At 40.0% G+C, this 16,287-nt stretch overlaps 1 protein-coding gene across 1 annotated transcript in view; it reads right to left on the bottom strand.

The window, feature by feature from the left end:
- Nucleotides 1-870: 870 nt before the first annotated feature.
- Nucleotides 871-16,287, bottom strand: part of COL9A1 (collagen type IX alpha 1 chain) — a gene marked incomplete at both ends in the record, with an annotated part of 64,553 nt that continues 49,136 nt past the window's right edge. The window contains 10 exons of the mRNA XM_084284332.1: nucleotides 871-1,055; nucleotides 2,200-2,277; nucleotides 4,952-5,140; nucleotides 7,174-7,228; nucleotides 7,686-7,832; nucleotides 9,898-9,930; nucleotides 11,581-11,625; nucleotides 11,756-11,791; nucleotides 15,314-15,385; nucleotides 16,143-16,196. Coding sequence (XP_084140458.1) covers nucleotides 871-1,055; nucleotides 2,200-2,277; nucleotides 4,952-5,140; nucleotides 7,174-7,228; nucleotides 7,686-7,832; nucleotides 9,898-9,930; nucleotides 11,581-11,625; nucleotides 11,756-11,791; nucleotides 15,314-15,385; nucleotides 16,143-16,196 — 894 coding nt within the window. The remainder of the gene's footprint in view (nucleotides 1,056-2,199; nucleotides 2,278-4,951; nucleotides 5,141-7,173; nucleotides 7,229-7,685; nucleotides 7,833-9,897; nucleotides 9,931-11,580; nucleotides 11,626-11,755; nucleotides 11,792-15,313; nucleotides 15,386-16,142; nucleotides 16,197-16,287) is intronic.

Genomic DNA, 16,287 nt, shown 5'->3' with positions numbered 1-16,287 from the left:
CTGTTCTGTTTATTGATATTGAACATAAACACACATATAAAAGCATACAGGGGGTTAAGACATCATTTATTTGTTTGTGTTTTGTACAACCACAGATGTTACTTTAAAATACGTAATCTCAGCTATGAAACTGGTACGTTTCTGGGACTTAACATTCCCTTGAAAATGGCTGCCAGCCTTTTATGTGAATTTGACACAGGAGTTGAGCTGGAATAGGCTTCATCCAAAATTAGGAACGCAACACAAATTGGAATGGAAAACAAAGAGGTTATTCCACAGGGCTTAGTCATGAGCCCCCGGTGACTGTAGGCATGGCAGGGGGCAGGTTTCCACGCTGCATTTCCACAGCTGAAGAGCTGAGGGAGGCTTAGCACAGCACATGCACCATGTATGTACATCGAAATAACCAAGTATGAAATGATGGAGCCTGCTCAGGGGGCTCTAGATTGTGTTTTACGTGCACAAAAAATATAGCTACAACTGAAGTAAATAAACTAATCCTTTTTTATTTGTTGCCTGAAGACATGTCATTTCACTGTACATCATACAAAGAAATTAAGGATGGGAGAAGAAGTATTCATGGAAACTCTTTATTTATAAAAAAACACTATTAATAGACAAGTGCTTTTATTTTCCCCAGGGGAGAAGAACCAAAAGGCCTTGCCCGTGTGTTTTTGTAAGCACCATTGCTCCAACTTGTGTTGCTAAGCACACCTTTAATGGACACCCGCTGTGTTAAAATGCCTTACTGAAACCTCGGCTGCAAGGTTTCTTTGTGTCTGTGTTTCTCCTCCATTCCTTATCTGTTTCTCAGCTGTCTGTGCAGGAAGCAAGTTGATGCTAGCACTTGGTGGCACGTGCGCTGCCCACTCATGGCCCTTTCACGTTCTTACCAGCTCTCTGCCCAGCCTGCATCCGGCAAGACGATGGCTCGCAGTACCCTGGAGGGCCAGGAGGGCCAGGAGGACCGGGAACTCCAGGCTGACCGGCCACCCCAGGGGGACCTCGTACGCCGTCACGGCCTTCCCTGCCGTAGCTGGCTTTGCCTGGCTCACCTGGAAAAGAGGAATCAAGTCTCAAGCTAGCAGCATGGCATGCGCTCAGCATATATCTCACATTACTGAACGGCCTTTTGTTAAAAGCTGTATGAAGATGGATAAATTCCATTTTTACTGCTCTCAGTGGATTCCCCAGAGAGGTGACCACAGAGAGAGACAGTTACTCACCAGCAGAGAACCAGGCTGCCTTTACACATCTATAGCAATGAAATCTCGGTCCCAAGCCTCTCCAGTTATACCTGCCACCCTATAAACCTGCACCATAGAGCTGATTGGAGCCACACAGGCAATTCTGCTGGTGAGGCTTGTGGAGCTGCAGATGCTACTTGCTATTTCAGAGTTACGTTACTGCTCTGGAAAGAGATGTATCAAGAATTTATTTTTACTTTCCACTCAGATATGTTGGGGAATAGATGCATAGAGTGGAACTGCTGAGCACTGAGGTATCTTTTTCTTTTTAAATCTTCAATGAAGGGATAAAATACAGTGATTTTAGTAAGCCTTTTCCAATGATAAATTTCTGAAGAGAAGAGCTCTGAGCCTCCCAGACATCCTGGGTATCAGTATATACGCAACTGAAATTGTTTTCCTTTTTACAAAGGGAACAAATGTTGGTAGCTACTATGTATATACGTGAACATGCTGCAGACATTGATGGAAATGTTCATTTTCATCACTGGCCACTAGAGGCCAGTTGTGCTGCATTTATCAGCAAGTATCTATCCTCGAGCCCTATTACACAACACTGTAATTAATTACTGCAAAAATGAAGAATTATATTTTGAATGTCTTAAGTTATGAATGGAGATTTTGAAGATTGCTTGGACTGCCAGTAAGATAGTCTGGGTTTGTGGCTTGCCTCTTATGTTTTTGATTTATTTTTTTTTTTCTAATGCTTTGTACATATTTTTCTTAATCTTGGGTGGGGTGGTAGCACTTTAGTAAAAGAGCTTTTAATTTGGATTTGTGACTTTATCACTACCTACAACAAAAAAAGTTAGGAATTACTGTTGTTTGGAAGCTTATTGCTTAATAATGGATACCTTTAACGTATTCAAGGTAGCCTGAGGTATCCATTCTGAATAAATTTTTATTGCACATCTCTCCCTTTTCTGCTTTGTCCTCAGCCTTTTATATTTACCTGGAAGACCTCTTGGTCCAGGGAAGCCTTTCACTCCTCTGCCTGGAAATCCTCTCTCTCCTCTTTCTCCTGGTTCACCTAAAGCAAATTCATGAAACATTGGTTACAGCCTGCCTGGAGTATTACCTTCAGTAAGTTACCTCTAAGAAGTGAACAGCTCATAAGCAGAGAATTCAGGTGGCTGTATATATTCCTAGAGTTTTTGAAAGATGTCATGACATATGTTCTTGTAAAAGATTGCAGATTTGGGCGCCATTTCCACCCTCCCTATGTTTGAGTTATACTTAATAGACACGCTGGAGGGGAAAAAATAGGGACAGGACAGTGAGTACCATGTGAAATACACCACAGCCTAAATAAGAGAAATAAACCAAAATCACAGAACCACAAAGGCTATTTTGGGTTTCAGCCTTGGGTTACTGACAGAGGGCTTTTGAAAGACCATGTGAATTCAGCTAGTAAGTAAAAATTCTCCAGTGCTAGTACTTGAGACAGCTATTGCACAGAAGAAAATAGAAGCTTACTTGCACAGATTACAGCATACTGTCGACATCCAAGGCATATGGTCACAAAAATAAGACAAATTACTTTGTTCTCGTGTGCCGGCCGCTATTACACAGGCTTTTCTTTGGTGGGTGCATGGAGATCTTTTTCATGTTTCCTGCCACGTACCATGAAACATGCAGCTATTGAGAACCTCATAAATAATATAATCAAAGTCTTTTAGGGGTGTCTTTCACGAGGTATCAACGTGGATGCCATTTAAAACAACTACTTTAGTTCTTAGTCTAATTATTTGACTGCACTGAAGCTCCTGAAGACCCCACCAATGTCACTCATCTTACCCTGGCACTTCCACGAAATGGCCTGGACAAGGGGGTACCAAATAGCCTCCACTACCTATACAGCAGGTGGCCACAGAAGCTGGGCAATATATTGGTGCCCACAAGGCTGAAGAAAGCACTGGGAGCCTCCCCCTGGTGCCACTCCTATGCTGAGACAGCCTCCAGGTGAACATGGCAAAAACCTCACTTAGAGGAGAAAGTGAAGTCAGCCAAGCAGCCCAGCCCTCAGTGCAAGGTGATGATGTCTTCTCACAACAGTAGTTGGCAGGTGTTTGACATCCTAGGCAATACCTGGTTTGTGTCGTAAAGCACCATCATGATAGCACACGCACGTGCGTGTGCACCACTTCTTTGGTATCTGCAAATTTGTTTCAAGGCTTACCATTAGGTAACCTGGAATTTGAACACCAACTATGGTATGAAAAAGCATTTTGCTAATTTTGAGTTTGTTTTTTCATGTGCTGTGCAGATTATTATTTTTTTAACATTATGACAGTGCAGCCTGCTGTGTGCTGACTCAAGTTCATCACATCAGCCCACCTTTGTATCTCCATTTTAATTGCTTCTGTGAATACAGGTGACACCACATTAAATCAAACAGTAACAGAACTACAGCAACAATGTAGTTAGGGTTTGCTTTCTTTGTATTCTATTCCTTCTCTCAAAGTTTTTTTCCAATTTTACTTTCAAATAGAACTTGAGACAAAAGTAAACACTCTAATCTGGCAACAGACTGGCTTTGTGTTGAAATACAATTTTTAAAATAAAACCTTCCTTCAAGAAAACAAATTGAAACCACTGCTGAATACAAACAGTAATACATACATGGTGCACAAAAGACTTTGCAGAAAATTCCCCTGCATAATCCTTTGAAGGCATATAAACCCTCTCAGATGGGAACAAAAGAGATTAACTTAGATCAACATTTTTTTTTGTGAAGCGTAAGGTAACTCAATTTTCTTACAGATTTGTCCTTTCCAAAGAATCAATAGATTGTGGCATAAGGTGCAATGATGTTAAATATAAGAATGGCTTGAGTATTATACCCAAATACGAGGCAGAGTTTTATCAGCCACTTGTAATGTGAGAAACTAGATGGATTTAGACTAGGGATTAGTGAATGAACCTGACTGTTTATGTTAGCTTTTGAGACTGTAATTCATGCAGAAGTGAGGTTCACAACTGGACTGCGTAGGGTAAAGAGAAAATCCCTGCTGGAACTTTTTAGCATGTGAAAAACACAAACCTCAGGAGTCCATGAGACAGACTGTTAATATTAGGAAACTGATTCAGCTGCTTACGTCTAGCTCAAGGCAGATGTCTGTCCTTTCTCATAGTGTATTAGTGATATGATGACAAGAAACATCTATAAACAAGTTTTGCTGAGGCCAGCCAATGTGCCCTTTAATCACTGGGGCAACTGAAGGAGCAGAGTCAGGAAACAGGTTAGATATCTAATGCAGGATCTGCTTGACATTCACACCTGCATATTGTTTATTAACAACCTGTAATCCAACGGGGAAAAAAAAACATCACTCTCTGGGTTCAACTGACTGAAAAATAAGATGTTGAAATCCCTCGCTCAGAGGATTGACATGCTTATCATCTCTCTGTGCCTCAGACAACCTAATATCATGAACAACAACTGTAAATTCTATAGCTTGGCCAGAAGAGCTTTGATTTTGTTGTTGTTCAGCTGTTGATAGTAAATAAAAAGGAGATTTAAACGTAGGCTGCCTCTGGCATTGAGAATTGTTTGTTACACAACATGGAAAACTCAGAAAGCCAAGTCTAATTTTAATGCAGTTAATATGTGAGAAAGCCAAATTTCAATTATGTAATGTGACCCCAAGTACAAGGAGAGCATTTCCAGCCAACCACTGAAAGCCAGCTACAGAATTTCTTACCTTTTGGACCTTTACGACCGATCTCACCAGGGGGACCTTTAAGGCCAGGCAAGCCACGGGGGCCAAGCTGTCCTGGGAAGCCGTTTTCCCCAGGAGGCCCTGGAGCACCGGGTGGCCCAGGTCGGCCTGGAAGACCTGGAGCGCCAAATTCTGGCCTCCTGAGGCTGGCGGCCAGCTGGGCGAGTTGTTCTGCAACGAACAGAAGGACAAAGTTAAGCAGCACGCGGGGCTTGAATGGAGAGATTCACAAGCATTAGAGGTCACCAAAGAAGGTTGTCTATCTTCTGCTATGGAAACAGACAGATTACCATGCAGCACTTCCCTTATGTAAAATGCTATTTGCAAAATCTTTACGTATAACATATTATCTTAGTTTCATCAGTGGCAAACTGTGTAGCTGGTCACTCTGAAGCCTACATCTTAAACATGTAATGTTTGCAGGCTGAAATGACTTAAATGTATACAGTTTACTTACGAGTGCCCTCACAATTTTCTTTGTCATTTAATTTTCATCCACCTTTAAGAAAACTTACTCATGTAATTGCTGCCTCTTAAAAGAGCAAATCTCTCTCTTTGTTACTACTTGTTAATACTTACGAAGATTCATCTTTGCAAAAAGGAATTAAAAAGACCACAGGCAGTGAGCCTGCAACTTAGTTGCAGGCCTTATTTTTCAGAGGAAAGACACATCTCGGATTGGTGGTCATGAACTCAACTTTGGTAAAGAATTGAACATTTAATGTTGATCTTTTCTTAAGGTGAATCAACAGGAGCTTTGCTCTTCATTAGGCATAAGATCAACTTGTCATTCCTTGGAATGGTCTGACCCAGCTACATTCCTTTCTCCCCCTCCCCCTTTCAGTCTACTGCTGTAACAGCATGAGCAGAGCCGTCTCCTTCCTTAACGATCCTATTTGATTTCAAAGCCATCTTTCCATCACGCCTTGGAAATAACTTTCATTGGATATAGCCATACACAACTCCACATGAGATTTGCTGTAAAGTCTGCACAACTTGGCAAAAATAGCTATTTTTGTGTCCACAGTCCAGAAATGGTTAAGATGACAGGGAGAGCAGGATTTGAAATATAACACAACTGTGTCCGGCAGATAAATGAGGAAGACTGGGTACAGAAATCTGCAGACTAAGCCTCCTGAGGAGCTGGACTTCAATTATGATTGTTGTTATGGTGAAAAGGCACCAGGGACCCTATTGGATTTTATTTTTTTAACATGATCACGTTGACAATTACAGAGGCTCTCTAGAGGGATGCAATGAAAATAGTCTGGATTTTTCTCATACCCTTCTCTTCACTGCTAATTGTGATTGTTATGAATATAATCAAGAATTGTATCTAATTTCACTCCTTAAAATTAGACTTTCAGGAAACCACTCTGAAAAACCCTTTACCCTACTTATAGGCATGTGAAAATCATCTCACCCTAAGACAGCTTTATCTGAAAGTTTTTTTAAAAATATCCCCATGGTATCAAGAATAGTGACTTGTACTGAGATTTTTTAGATTAAATCATGAGCAGCAATTTCATTATGGTAAACTCTTAGCATTACAAAGTCATAATATCCCAAAGGTCAGCTTCAATAGCAAGTATTGAAATATTTCTTTTGTGCTTACAGGACAGCATAAATTATTAAACTCAGTATGCACCCGACTGTATTAGAAAAGCTCCAGCTTTCTGCATGCACAGAGAAGAACTGAGAAAATATAATTAAGGTTTTGAACATCTGCCTATTATTTTCATTTTATGGTAAGTTAGCTGTAGAAAGGTTCTCTGTGCACTCCCTCCATTCTTTTTTAACCTATTTTGCCGTAGTCTGTTTGCTGTCATCTAACAGTGTATAAGCACAAAAGGCAAAACAAGCTTTCAGTGACACTGTGTACTTTATATATATAAACACAGTAAGTGATTTGTATACAAAATTTTTGTATTTTATAAAAACACTCTGGTCTATGGCCTGGTTACTACATAAATAGCGTGGAATCAACAAGTAGTGCAATGAGCTGCACAGGGTATGTAAAAAAAGGACTTCAGTTTCTCGTATTGTGTCTACATTAGCGTGTGGAAAGACTTTCTACAGCATGCCTTGCTAAGAGCATGCCATTTACTGTGCTTAAGGCTGGGAAAATCTTGCCTGATTCCCCAGCAGTTGAGTATCGTAACTTAAATGCACAAGAAACATCAAACACTTTTCAGCATCTTTACCTTGCATGACTCTCATGCAGACCTGCTTAATGTGCTGATCCGTCGGTTCTTTTCCCTAGGATTGAAAAATAGTAATTTAAAAACCAGTTGATACCACAGAGCATTTTATAAGGGTGCCTGATGCGGAAAATGCTGGCTGTTCAACAAAAGGTGTCCCAGCCCCTGCAATTACAACTGTGCCAGCTGAAGTCACTTTGACCGGCAAGATAGGTAGATCCTGTGTGTACGTGGTGCACCCATGTATCAAACACACTACATGCATACCACAGGAGACTGGTGGGCACAAGAAAATGGAAGTAAACTGAAAGCTGAGGACCAAAGGACCCAATTGTCCAGCCCTAAGATTTCTCTGGTGTACAGATGGGTCTGTTGCAAGGTATGGTGTATTTCAAGTACTCTAATGTAGCACTTGGGTTTCCCATGCATATGTATCTCCTGACGCAAGAAAAGGAGTGGTGCAAGTGCCAGCTAATTGTTCAAAGGGATATCAATTAGGGGAGGACAGTACTTACAGCTGGACCTTGGCTGCCAGGCAGCCCTGGGGCACCCTGTTCTCCCTGCAGGCCTCGTGGTCCAGGAGCACCTCGTGGTCCTTCCATGCCAGGCAGTCCTCGACTTCCCTCAGGCCCCCGGGAACCTGGGTCTCCAGGATTACCAACCTGGCAATGACAGAGGAATTTCAAAAAACCGCCATGCTGGCATTGGACTTATCCTGACATATCAAAATCAGGACAAGAGCTAATCACAAGTTCAAAGTAACAGCCACGGGGCTGCAGAGCTGTTATGCGGCACCTTTTCAGATAAGCTTCTGGGGTCAGTGGCTGTGTGGTTTATAAAAGTCTCCCCTCATTTCAAGGGGAAGAGTGGGAAAATAAGATATTCTGCCAAAAGAGACAGAATCATCATCCATCATAGCACACAGAAGACACTGTTTTTGTCAAGGAACGGTCTCTCAGTTTGTACTTCTGCCCTCATGTATGTCACATACGACTTCCCTGGCCATTAAGTCCTCCTCAAGTTACAAAATTTCCAGCTCCCTGCTTGCTCCAAATGCCTTTCATACCCTCTGTCAGAGACCACAGTATGAGCTTGTATCACCCAGCCCCAGGCTGAGTTCAGGAGTGGACACTTTGGCTTTGTTTAGGTATCAGAGCCAGAGCTCTCAGCACACAGCTTCCAGGTCCGACGCTTGATTTTGCTGGCACTGGGGAGGGAACGTGCTCACAGAAGGTGATGTTGGCACAGTGCTAGAACAGAGGCATTGCCAGCTTACTGCACTCAGGGATGGGGTATAAAGAGCTATTTTACTGGTATAAGCATCCTGGCCCCTGGGAAATGGCGGGGCTACATCAATATTGCCACTGAAGTACATCCTAGTAAATAAAGCCATACCTTCTGTGCCAGGAAATTTTCTAAGGGATTAAATAGCATGCAGAGTGAGACCTAAGCCTCCAAGTTACTTCCAATACAAGTTACTCTACTACCATTAATCAATAGTAATGAAGACAAAACCAAAAACAAGCACCAAAAAAAAAAAAAGGACAAAAAAAAAAAATCCCTACATATTTACAGCTTCTCAAATCTCTCGGCAAAATTACCCCACTGAAGCAGGTCCTCAAAAACATGGTCAACTCCTCCGCGTGATTATCAGTTAAATATCAGTTAAATCCACAAGATGGAGCCATTTCAGTTCCATTTCCACTGCATTCCCGACAGCTAATTGCTGGCTCTGACATAAGACCCAGAGAACACACTCACAGAATAAAATAATCAGAGCAAAATTCCCCCTGTGAGCTACACAACAAGGAAGCCATCATTTCTTTCTTGCCCAGCCTGGCAAGTAATCAGGTTCCCTGATGGTTTATTCATCCCCCTACTCACTGGGATGACAAGCACTCCAGGGTCTCATCAGGTGAAGAGATTTTAAAAAATTGGTGCAAAGAGCTACAGATTTCTCCTCTGCTGCTTCTCTTCCTCATGTCCTTCCTGTAATATCTCATTTAGCAATAAATGCCTAGTTTGCATTTGCTTAGTCCCAAAGGCGCAGTGGCCCCTTAGAACACAAGCACAGCTCATTTTGTTACGTTCAATCTCAGTTCCCTGGAGGCAGAGTTGTTGATATGTTACTAGTATGGCCCAAACTGTCAGCTCCTGCGATAATCCCACTCCTCAGTGATGCTGAAATAAAAGAATGCATTCGGCTCTCAAGTTCTTCCTCTTATGAGACATACAAGCTTCTACTCATCTTCCACATCAAAGCTACTGTTTCTTTATTCAAAAAAGAAAAAAGAAAAAAAAAAAAAAAAAAACAACTAATCTGGGCTAGAAATACTTTCACAGGCAGTATAGTCCTACTGCCACCTTTTCACAGTATGAAGATTACACACCGCATGCAGCCATTGCAGCGGGCCTCCTTCTGCACCTCTACTGCATAAAGAGTGCATTCATTTCCTCAAAAAATAATAATAATAAAAAGTGGCCAGAAAACTGCAGTTCAGTGCTGGTTCTCTTTAACATTCAGGATGTGAATTCCTTTCCAAAGCTAATTCATTTTAATACAAACTGTGTTCAGAATTTAGAAGGAAGAAATGCTGTTGGAGCTCATTTGATGTCACTATTATTTGTAAAGAACTCGTCTCACTATTTGTATTCTTATTCCTTAATCAGAAAACCATCTATCTGATCTACCAGTATTTCTGTAACAGTGCAGTTTGTTATACTTACAGATCCCTTTGCACCTGGTAATCCCATATCACCCTAAACAAAAAACAAGACACATTATATTAGAAGAGAGTATCTATTGCCATCATCATTACAAATGCAGTAAACTTGACACATTTCTCCTGTATAAGAAAAAGTTCACGCTTATAGCATCCAAGGCACTTGCTGGTATGTGCAAAATTGCACTTCAATGAATTACAACTCATTAAAAAAACAAAAAACAAACAAAAACAAACAAACAAACAAACAAACAAAAAAAAAAACCTTGAATTTCAGATTTTTCTGTAAGATTTCTTTCTGTAAGGCACAAACAAGAAAGCATTTTTCTTACAGCTGGCTTTGTACTGCTTATTTGTCAGATTCATGGCTATTTTACAGTGTTCTGTTAGCCCTAATAAAACATTAACAGAAACCAGTGGTCTACCCACCATGCTATAAGAAAACCAAACCCCTAGAAATTCCTTTTCCCAGAAACATAACCTCTGGCTTCCAGCAACCCCAAGATCCCCCCCTATGGCTTGACTGAGAATAGCAGTCACTATTCAGAAGTTTTTGGTTTTTCCTCTAAATTGTGGGGAAAAACAAACAAACAAACCAAAAAGCAGATTGGGTTCAAAATCTTGTAACTGCCTGTGAAACATTGACTCATCTTCTTTGGTTTTATCATACTACACTTGGAGAGATTTTAGAAAATTATATTCTCCCATTTCTCCTAAATGGCATTGATGAAATAAGTGGTTTCTAAAGGCCAGAAAGGCCACTATTAATGAATATTTTATAAATGAAATAGAAGTAACAACTGTTACCAGCTTAAAAACAGGCTGACAGCACATTTAAAGAACTTCTGGTGTTGCTTCCTTGGAATCCTGTGTACTGGTAATACAGCTTTATCAGTGGACATTTAGCTCACCAGGGCTGTTACTTAGCTACAAAACCTTTTCAGAATTGTAGAGGGTAGGGAAAAAAAAAAGCACTTCTTAACAGCATACCACCTGGCAGCATACTGATTTTAAGTAGGGAGCAGTTTACTTCCTTTTGAAAGATCAAGTTCTGGCTTTGCTGGATAGGGAGCCCCACTGTAGGAGCCCCACTGCACTCATGCTTTTCTCTTTCTGTACAAAAACAAATCCTCTTTACCCAAGGGCACATGCCACAGGCATTATCCATTAAATTCACATCATGCCACACTTCTGTGCTCTCCAGCAACATCTCAGTGTCAAGGCCTCCTCCGAGACCATTCTCCTTCTAACAGAGAGTTGTTGCATCTTATTTCCAAAAGATACTATACAATACATTTCAATCAAGTCTGAGTTATTAAGGTTACTTATCTGTGCTCCTGCTTCACCTGAATTAAATTATCTCCTCATCCTCACTGCCTCAAACACCAACAATTTTTATATATGCACATATGTATATATACATAAATAGGTGTGTGTGTATGCATATATATATATATATATACACACACGCCTCAACATACTATGTTATACGCACAAAAGAACATGTATATTTCAAAATGCTTTCCAAAAGCTGGACTATATGACCAGGCTAATAGAACTGCTATGCTTTGCAGTATGTCCAGTTAGTACACAACTGAAATTGTATTTCAGTGATCAAACCACACTTTGAAGTCTTAATTAACAGCAACAAAATATTAGATCTGGTGAAGAAAGAATAACGTCTTACTAAGTCACCCTTTTCTCCTCCATCTCCTTCTGGTCCAGGTGCACCCTATATTAAAAAAAAAAAAAAAAAAAAAGAAAGAAAAAAAACATTGTGAGCCCTCAGATTTGGTCAATGTGATGCAGTGCAGCATTTGGTAGTGTAAATTTAAATTACCACGATCTATAACATCACTTACTTGTTCACCTTTAGGTCCTGGTTCACCCACTGAACCCTGAAAGATTAAAGATACAAAAAATCTTTTAGAATTTGAAACTGCAGAAATTTAAATAGTTTTCTTCCACTCTGTACAGTAGATGTAAATGAGTCATGGTCTGTTCAGAGCAACATTTGTCTCCCTTTACCATTTCTTAATTCCTTTTCTTGAATGCATACAGAACAGTCGATTTTGTGTCATATGCTATACCACGAGTAACACAATAGGAGCTTTCTAGTGTATTCATAAATCATATTAATTTAAGGGGGAAAATTAGATCTGTCCTCTTTGCTCAGCAGTAATATCTACTGGGAAAGATAACAGGATTTGAGGACTACAGCACTGTGGAAAACAGTGATGATTCCTTGGAAATAAATTCCTCATGCCACTTTGCTAGTATGAATTGAACCCCCTTAACTTTTTTTCCTACCTCACAAAAGTATACTAAATCATCTTCAGTCTTCCCAACTATCTAGCATTAATGCAGTAGACCTTTAAAGCTGTACATTTTTAAGAATGACAGCGAAAGCACTTTAATCTCCCTGGATAATTAAGGTGACAGGCTGAAGGGAAGTAATAATGTGGAATATATAACACACCGGAATGTGTCACATGCTGCCTGTCAAGCAGGAGCAGATCTCTCCTTTATATGGCAGATGCTCTTGAAGTTGCTACAACTCTGCTCTGCAAACCACTTAGAAATTATAAGTAAAAATCTAATAAGTGTATCACTTTTTCTGGCCATATTAAGTATTCTGTATAGCTGTGAGCCATACTAGCCTTGGTATTGTGGGATAAGCACTGCCAGACATCCACAATTTCAGTCACAACCTTGTCTTGCTTTCTGTTTAATTCTCAGGGGTTTTAGCAGCATTGTCTCTAGAATTTTTATCACAGTGAAAGCTGAATTTACCTGTATCTTAAAACTGTTATTCTGTTCCCTCTCCCCCCCCCCCCCCTTTTTTTTATTATCTTTTATCTTAGAATCCTGTAACAGTGTCTAAATGTACCTTTTTGGACAGGCAGGAACATAAGAAGAATAAATTTATGACCTGATTCATTTCAAGCATGTCATTTGTTTCTATTGTAGAAGTATTTCACTTGTAGAACAGTGCACCAATTAAGAAAATTCTAGTATTTGTATTTTGTTAGAAAAACAATCACATCATCCTTAAATGTTCTTTGCAGTCAATGCACAAACATACCCATTCTAAATTACTATAGCTGTACATAAAAAGTTTTTTTCTTTTTCTAAAACAGACAGAGATGCAGTATTTTCTCTCTAATTTCAGAGATCTATTTAATTCCTATAAGACACAGGCACAGAAACTGTGAATTCAGATTTGTTCTCATTATGATGAGGATGAAGAGCCAATACTAAATTATCCACTAAGCTAAGCAGTGGAAATCACAGACCTATTTAACATTCAAGCTTTGTCAAATAACACAAACTATTTTGTCTAAAGTATTTTCAAAATCATGCCTTCAGGTTTTCCAATTACTCAAACAAGAAGACTTTGATTTCCAATCTAACACAGTGAGTTTTGTGTTGTTTTTCACCACTTCCTTTTCTTCTGAGCAACAAAACTGCTGATAATGTTGGAACTGGACAACCTTTTGCTTTTGTGAAACTTGATCTGTAATATTTGTATCAGCAGGCATAAAAAAATCACAACGGAAACAATCCAAATCCATTTTCCATTGTCTTCCAAAATTTCAATGGAGACAACAGGGTAAGATGTTAATATATAAATATATATATTATTATTTTTTTAACTTACTCTTTATCTATTTGTAAAAATCCCTTCGAAACCATGCCCAAGAACTGTATCAGACCATGCTCCAGTGCCAAGGTCTGGGTCTTGGCCTGAAGCTGTGTAATTTAGTATAATAGGCAGAGGCAGATGCGGTTGTGAGAAAACCAGTGTAGAGAAAGGACAGAGTGGCATGATGTGACTGCTCTTCAGGCTTCTGACTTGCTGTATGCATTAGCAGAGCTGCAGCCATGTTAAGCCTGACCCAGAAAAATCACTCCAGTCTCTGTGGGACTGAATTAAAAAATGAATCCAGGATATGAGTGGATTCAGTTGATACTTGTGTCAGAACAGGGAAGCTAAAAAGCAATCATAGGATGAAATCACTGCTGGGAGAGTTTTTTGGACTTTATATGCATTGGGCATGAAACCAACATGAGGATACAAACAAAAACTATCATCATCTGCCCATTAGGCAAACAGAAACCTCCTGACTAGCCAGAATCTGAATGGGGCTGTTCACACCATCTACATTCTGTTCTTATCTTGCAGGTCAAGCCGCTTTATATGATAAATTGAGAGAAATAGGCATCTTTGGAGGGAGATTGTCAGCACTGCAACAGATACTAGTCATGTTCATGTCATATTTGCTTCCTTAGGTGCCTTCGATCTCCCTCTGGAAGAGTAAGTTATGAATCGTTACCAATCTAAAAAGAAGAGACTGCTTTATGTCAATGCTTATATTTGACTAGAAACATGTCTCTGATCTCAGCATTAAAAAAAAATCCACATGAAGAAATACTTCAAGGACAACAAAGGCTGTCTTACAAACATGTTTTTGAGTACCTGAGCAGCTTTTAAAAACTGCCAAATGCAACTGTGAGCCCTATCCAGCCACCATATGGTGTATAGGGTGCCAGGGGCAGGATTCGTCTGTTCAAAGAAAAGACATCTAGAGCAGCAATACACATGTCTAACAGTCGTATGCTTCCTCAATTGTGAATGGAAAGCAACAGACACTTCAAAAGTGCAATTCATTTCATACTGAAGGCAATGCTTGAAATAGGAAGGATGAAGCACAATGCAGAACTGACAATTCCTGTAACAAAGATGTCTGAAGTTTGGTGAGTGAATTCCACCCTCTCTAGCCTCCTGTGAGCAAAAGAAGATAAGGATTTTTTTATTTTTTTTTTTAAATATGTATATGAAGTCTTCACTGACATCTATTCAGCAAAGCAGGATATCTTCTGCAGGTACCTGAGGTCTCTATGGCCCAATTCTTCCCTCCTAACAAAATCCTAGGTGGGGTACTTCTATCCTGCAAGTGTGCATGTACACATAGGTTTCTCAATACCTACATAAAGCAGTGTATGTCCATAGCAGATCCTAAGATGTTTGTTAAAGACACTCTATCTAGTGCAGAACTGGGTTGATGTTCCACATAGTTCTGTAGTGACCAGAGAGCCTGACTTACAATTTCAGATCTGGTTGGGTCAATGATTTTCAATGTGATAAGTACCTAAATGATTCAAACTCAAAAAAAAAAAAAAAAAAATGTATTAACAACAGTAACCTTATTTAAAAATCTGAAGTAATGTTGTGACTTTCCCTGTATATTTTATGAGCTACAAGTAGTTAATGGGCTCCAAATGGCAGCCAACAGATCTACATACAAAACAAGAAATCACAAGAAATCAATGCATGTAAAAACTGCAAGCAATGCTCATATTGCTGCATTTATTCTTGATGTCAAAGTGCAGACTGTATTTATGAGTGCATTTCTTACCCTGTCACCCTTACCACCAGGTAGGCCTGGAGGACCTGGCAGTCCAGGAAGTCCAATATCACCCTGGGGACCCTGTGAAAATAAGTTAAAGATGTAAACTTACCCAGTCGGTTTTAGAATGATCAGCTGCAGGTCATACCCTGACAAGCAGATAGGTAAGAATCTCATTTCTAGAGCAGTCCCAACTTGATGAAAGGTGATTATCTGATCAAAATAGAGCCGATCCAAAATATATCCCTTTAAACAGTGTCTTACAATAATTTTATTGCTGACAAGCACAAGAGAAATGGCTTACAGGGTTTTCCACTCTTCAGTCCCTCGACTGCAGTCTGGTTCCCTTAAAATACTTCCTCAGATCTTGCAGCCTGTGATTTGTGCATTCCTCTGTAACAGCAGGCTCTTTCAGCCAAAACCTCCCCAGCTATGCTTCTGACTGTTGCTGTGTAAATACTGCTGGAGCAGTAGTAAAAGGTGGCATTCATAATCTGCTCCATTCATTAGTTTCACGTAGCTGTTAGCAGAAAGCCAGTCTTTCACTGCTCCTGTTCCCCATGCACGCACAGCCCACACAGGGGTGTGCAACCCAGCTTTGCACATCACAGAAGTGTTTCTTTTAGGCAGAAGAAAAAGTCACACAGTTCCTGAAACTTCAAAACAACTTTTACTAATATTAGTACGGTCACAGAGGGCTGAAAAAGAAATTCAACAATCTCTCATTTCAACATTATTTTCAGTTCCCTACATAGATGAATGGCTAAGTGTAGTTCCAGATGATACCATAGCTCTTGAAAGTACACATAAGCACTGAATGTGGAAATAAACTGCTTACCAGTTTCCCTGGTAAACCTGGAGGGCCCGCAGGACCTGTCTCCCCTCTGCTGCCCTTATGGGAAATAGAAGAACACTGTTATTTCCTGAAACGTTTCTTGTGAACCGGGAATAAAGTATGATTATTTCCTTAATGTTTAGTGAAT

The sequence above is a fragment of the Netta rufina genome (genome assembly GCF_964035555.1).
Source record: "Netta rufina genome assembly, chromosome: 3".
NCBI lineage: Eukaryota > Metazoa > Chordata > Aves > Anseriformes > Anatidae > Netta > Netta rufina.
This window is presented reverse-complemented; position numbering and strand designations above follow the sequence as displayed.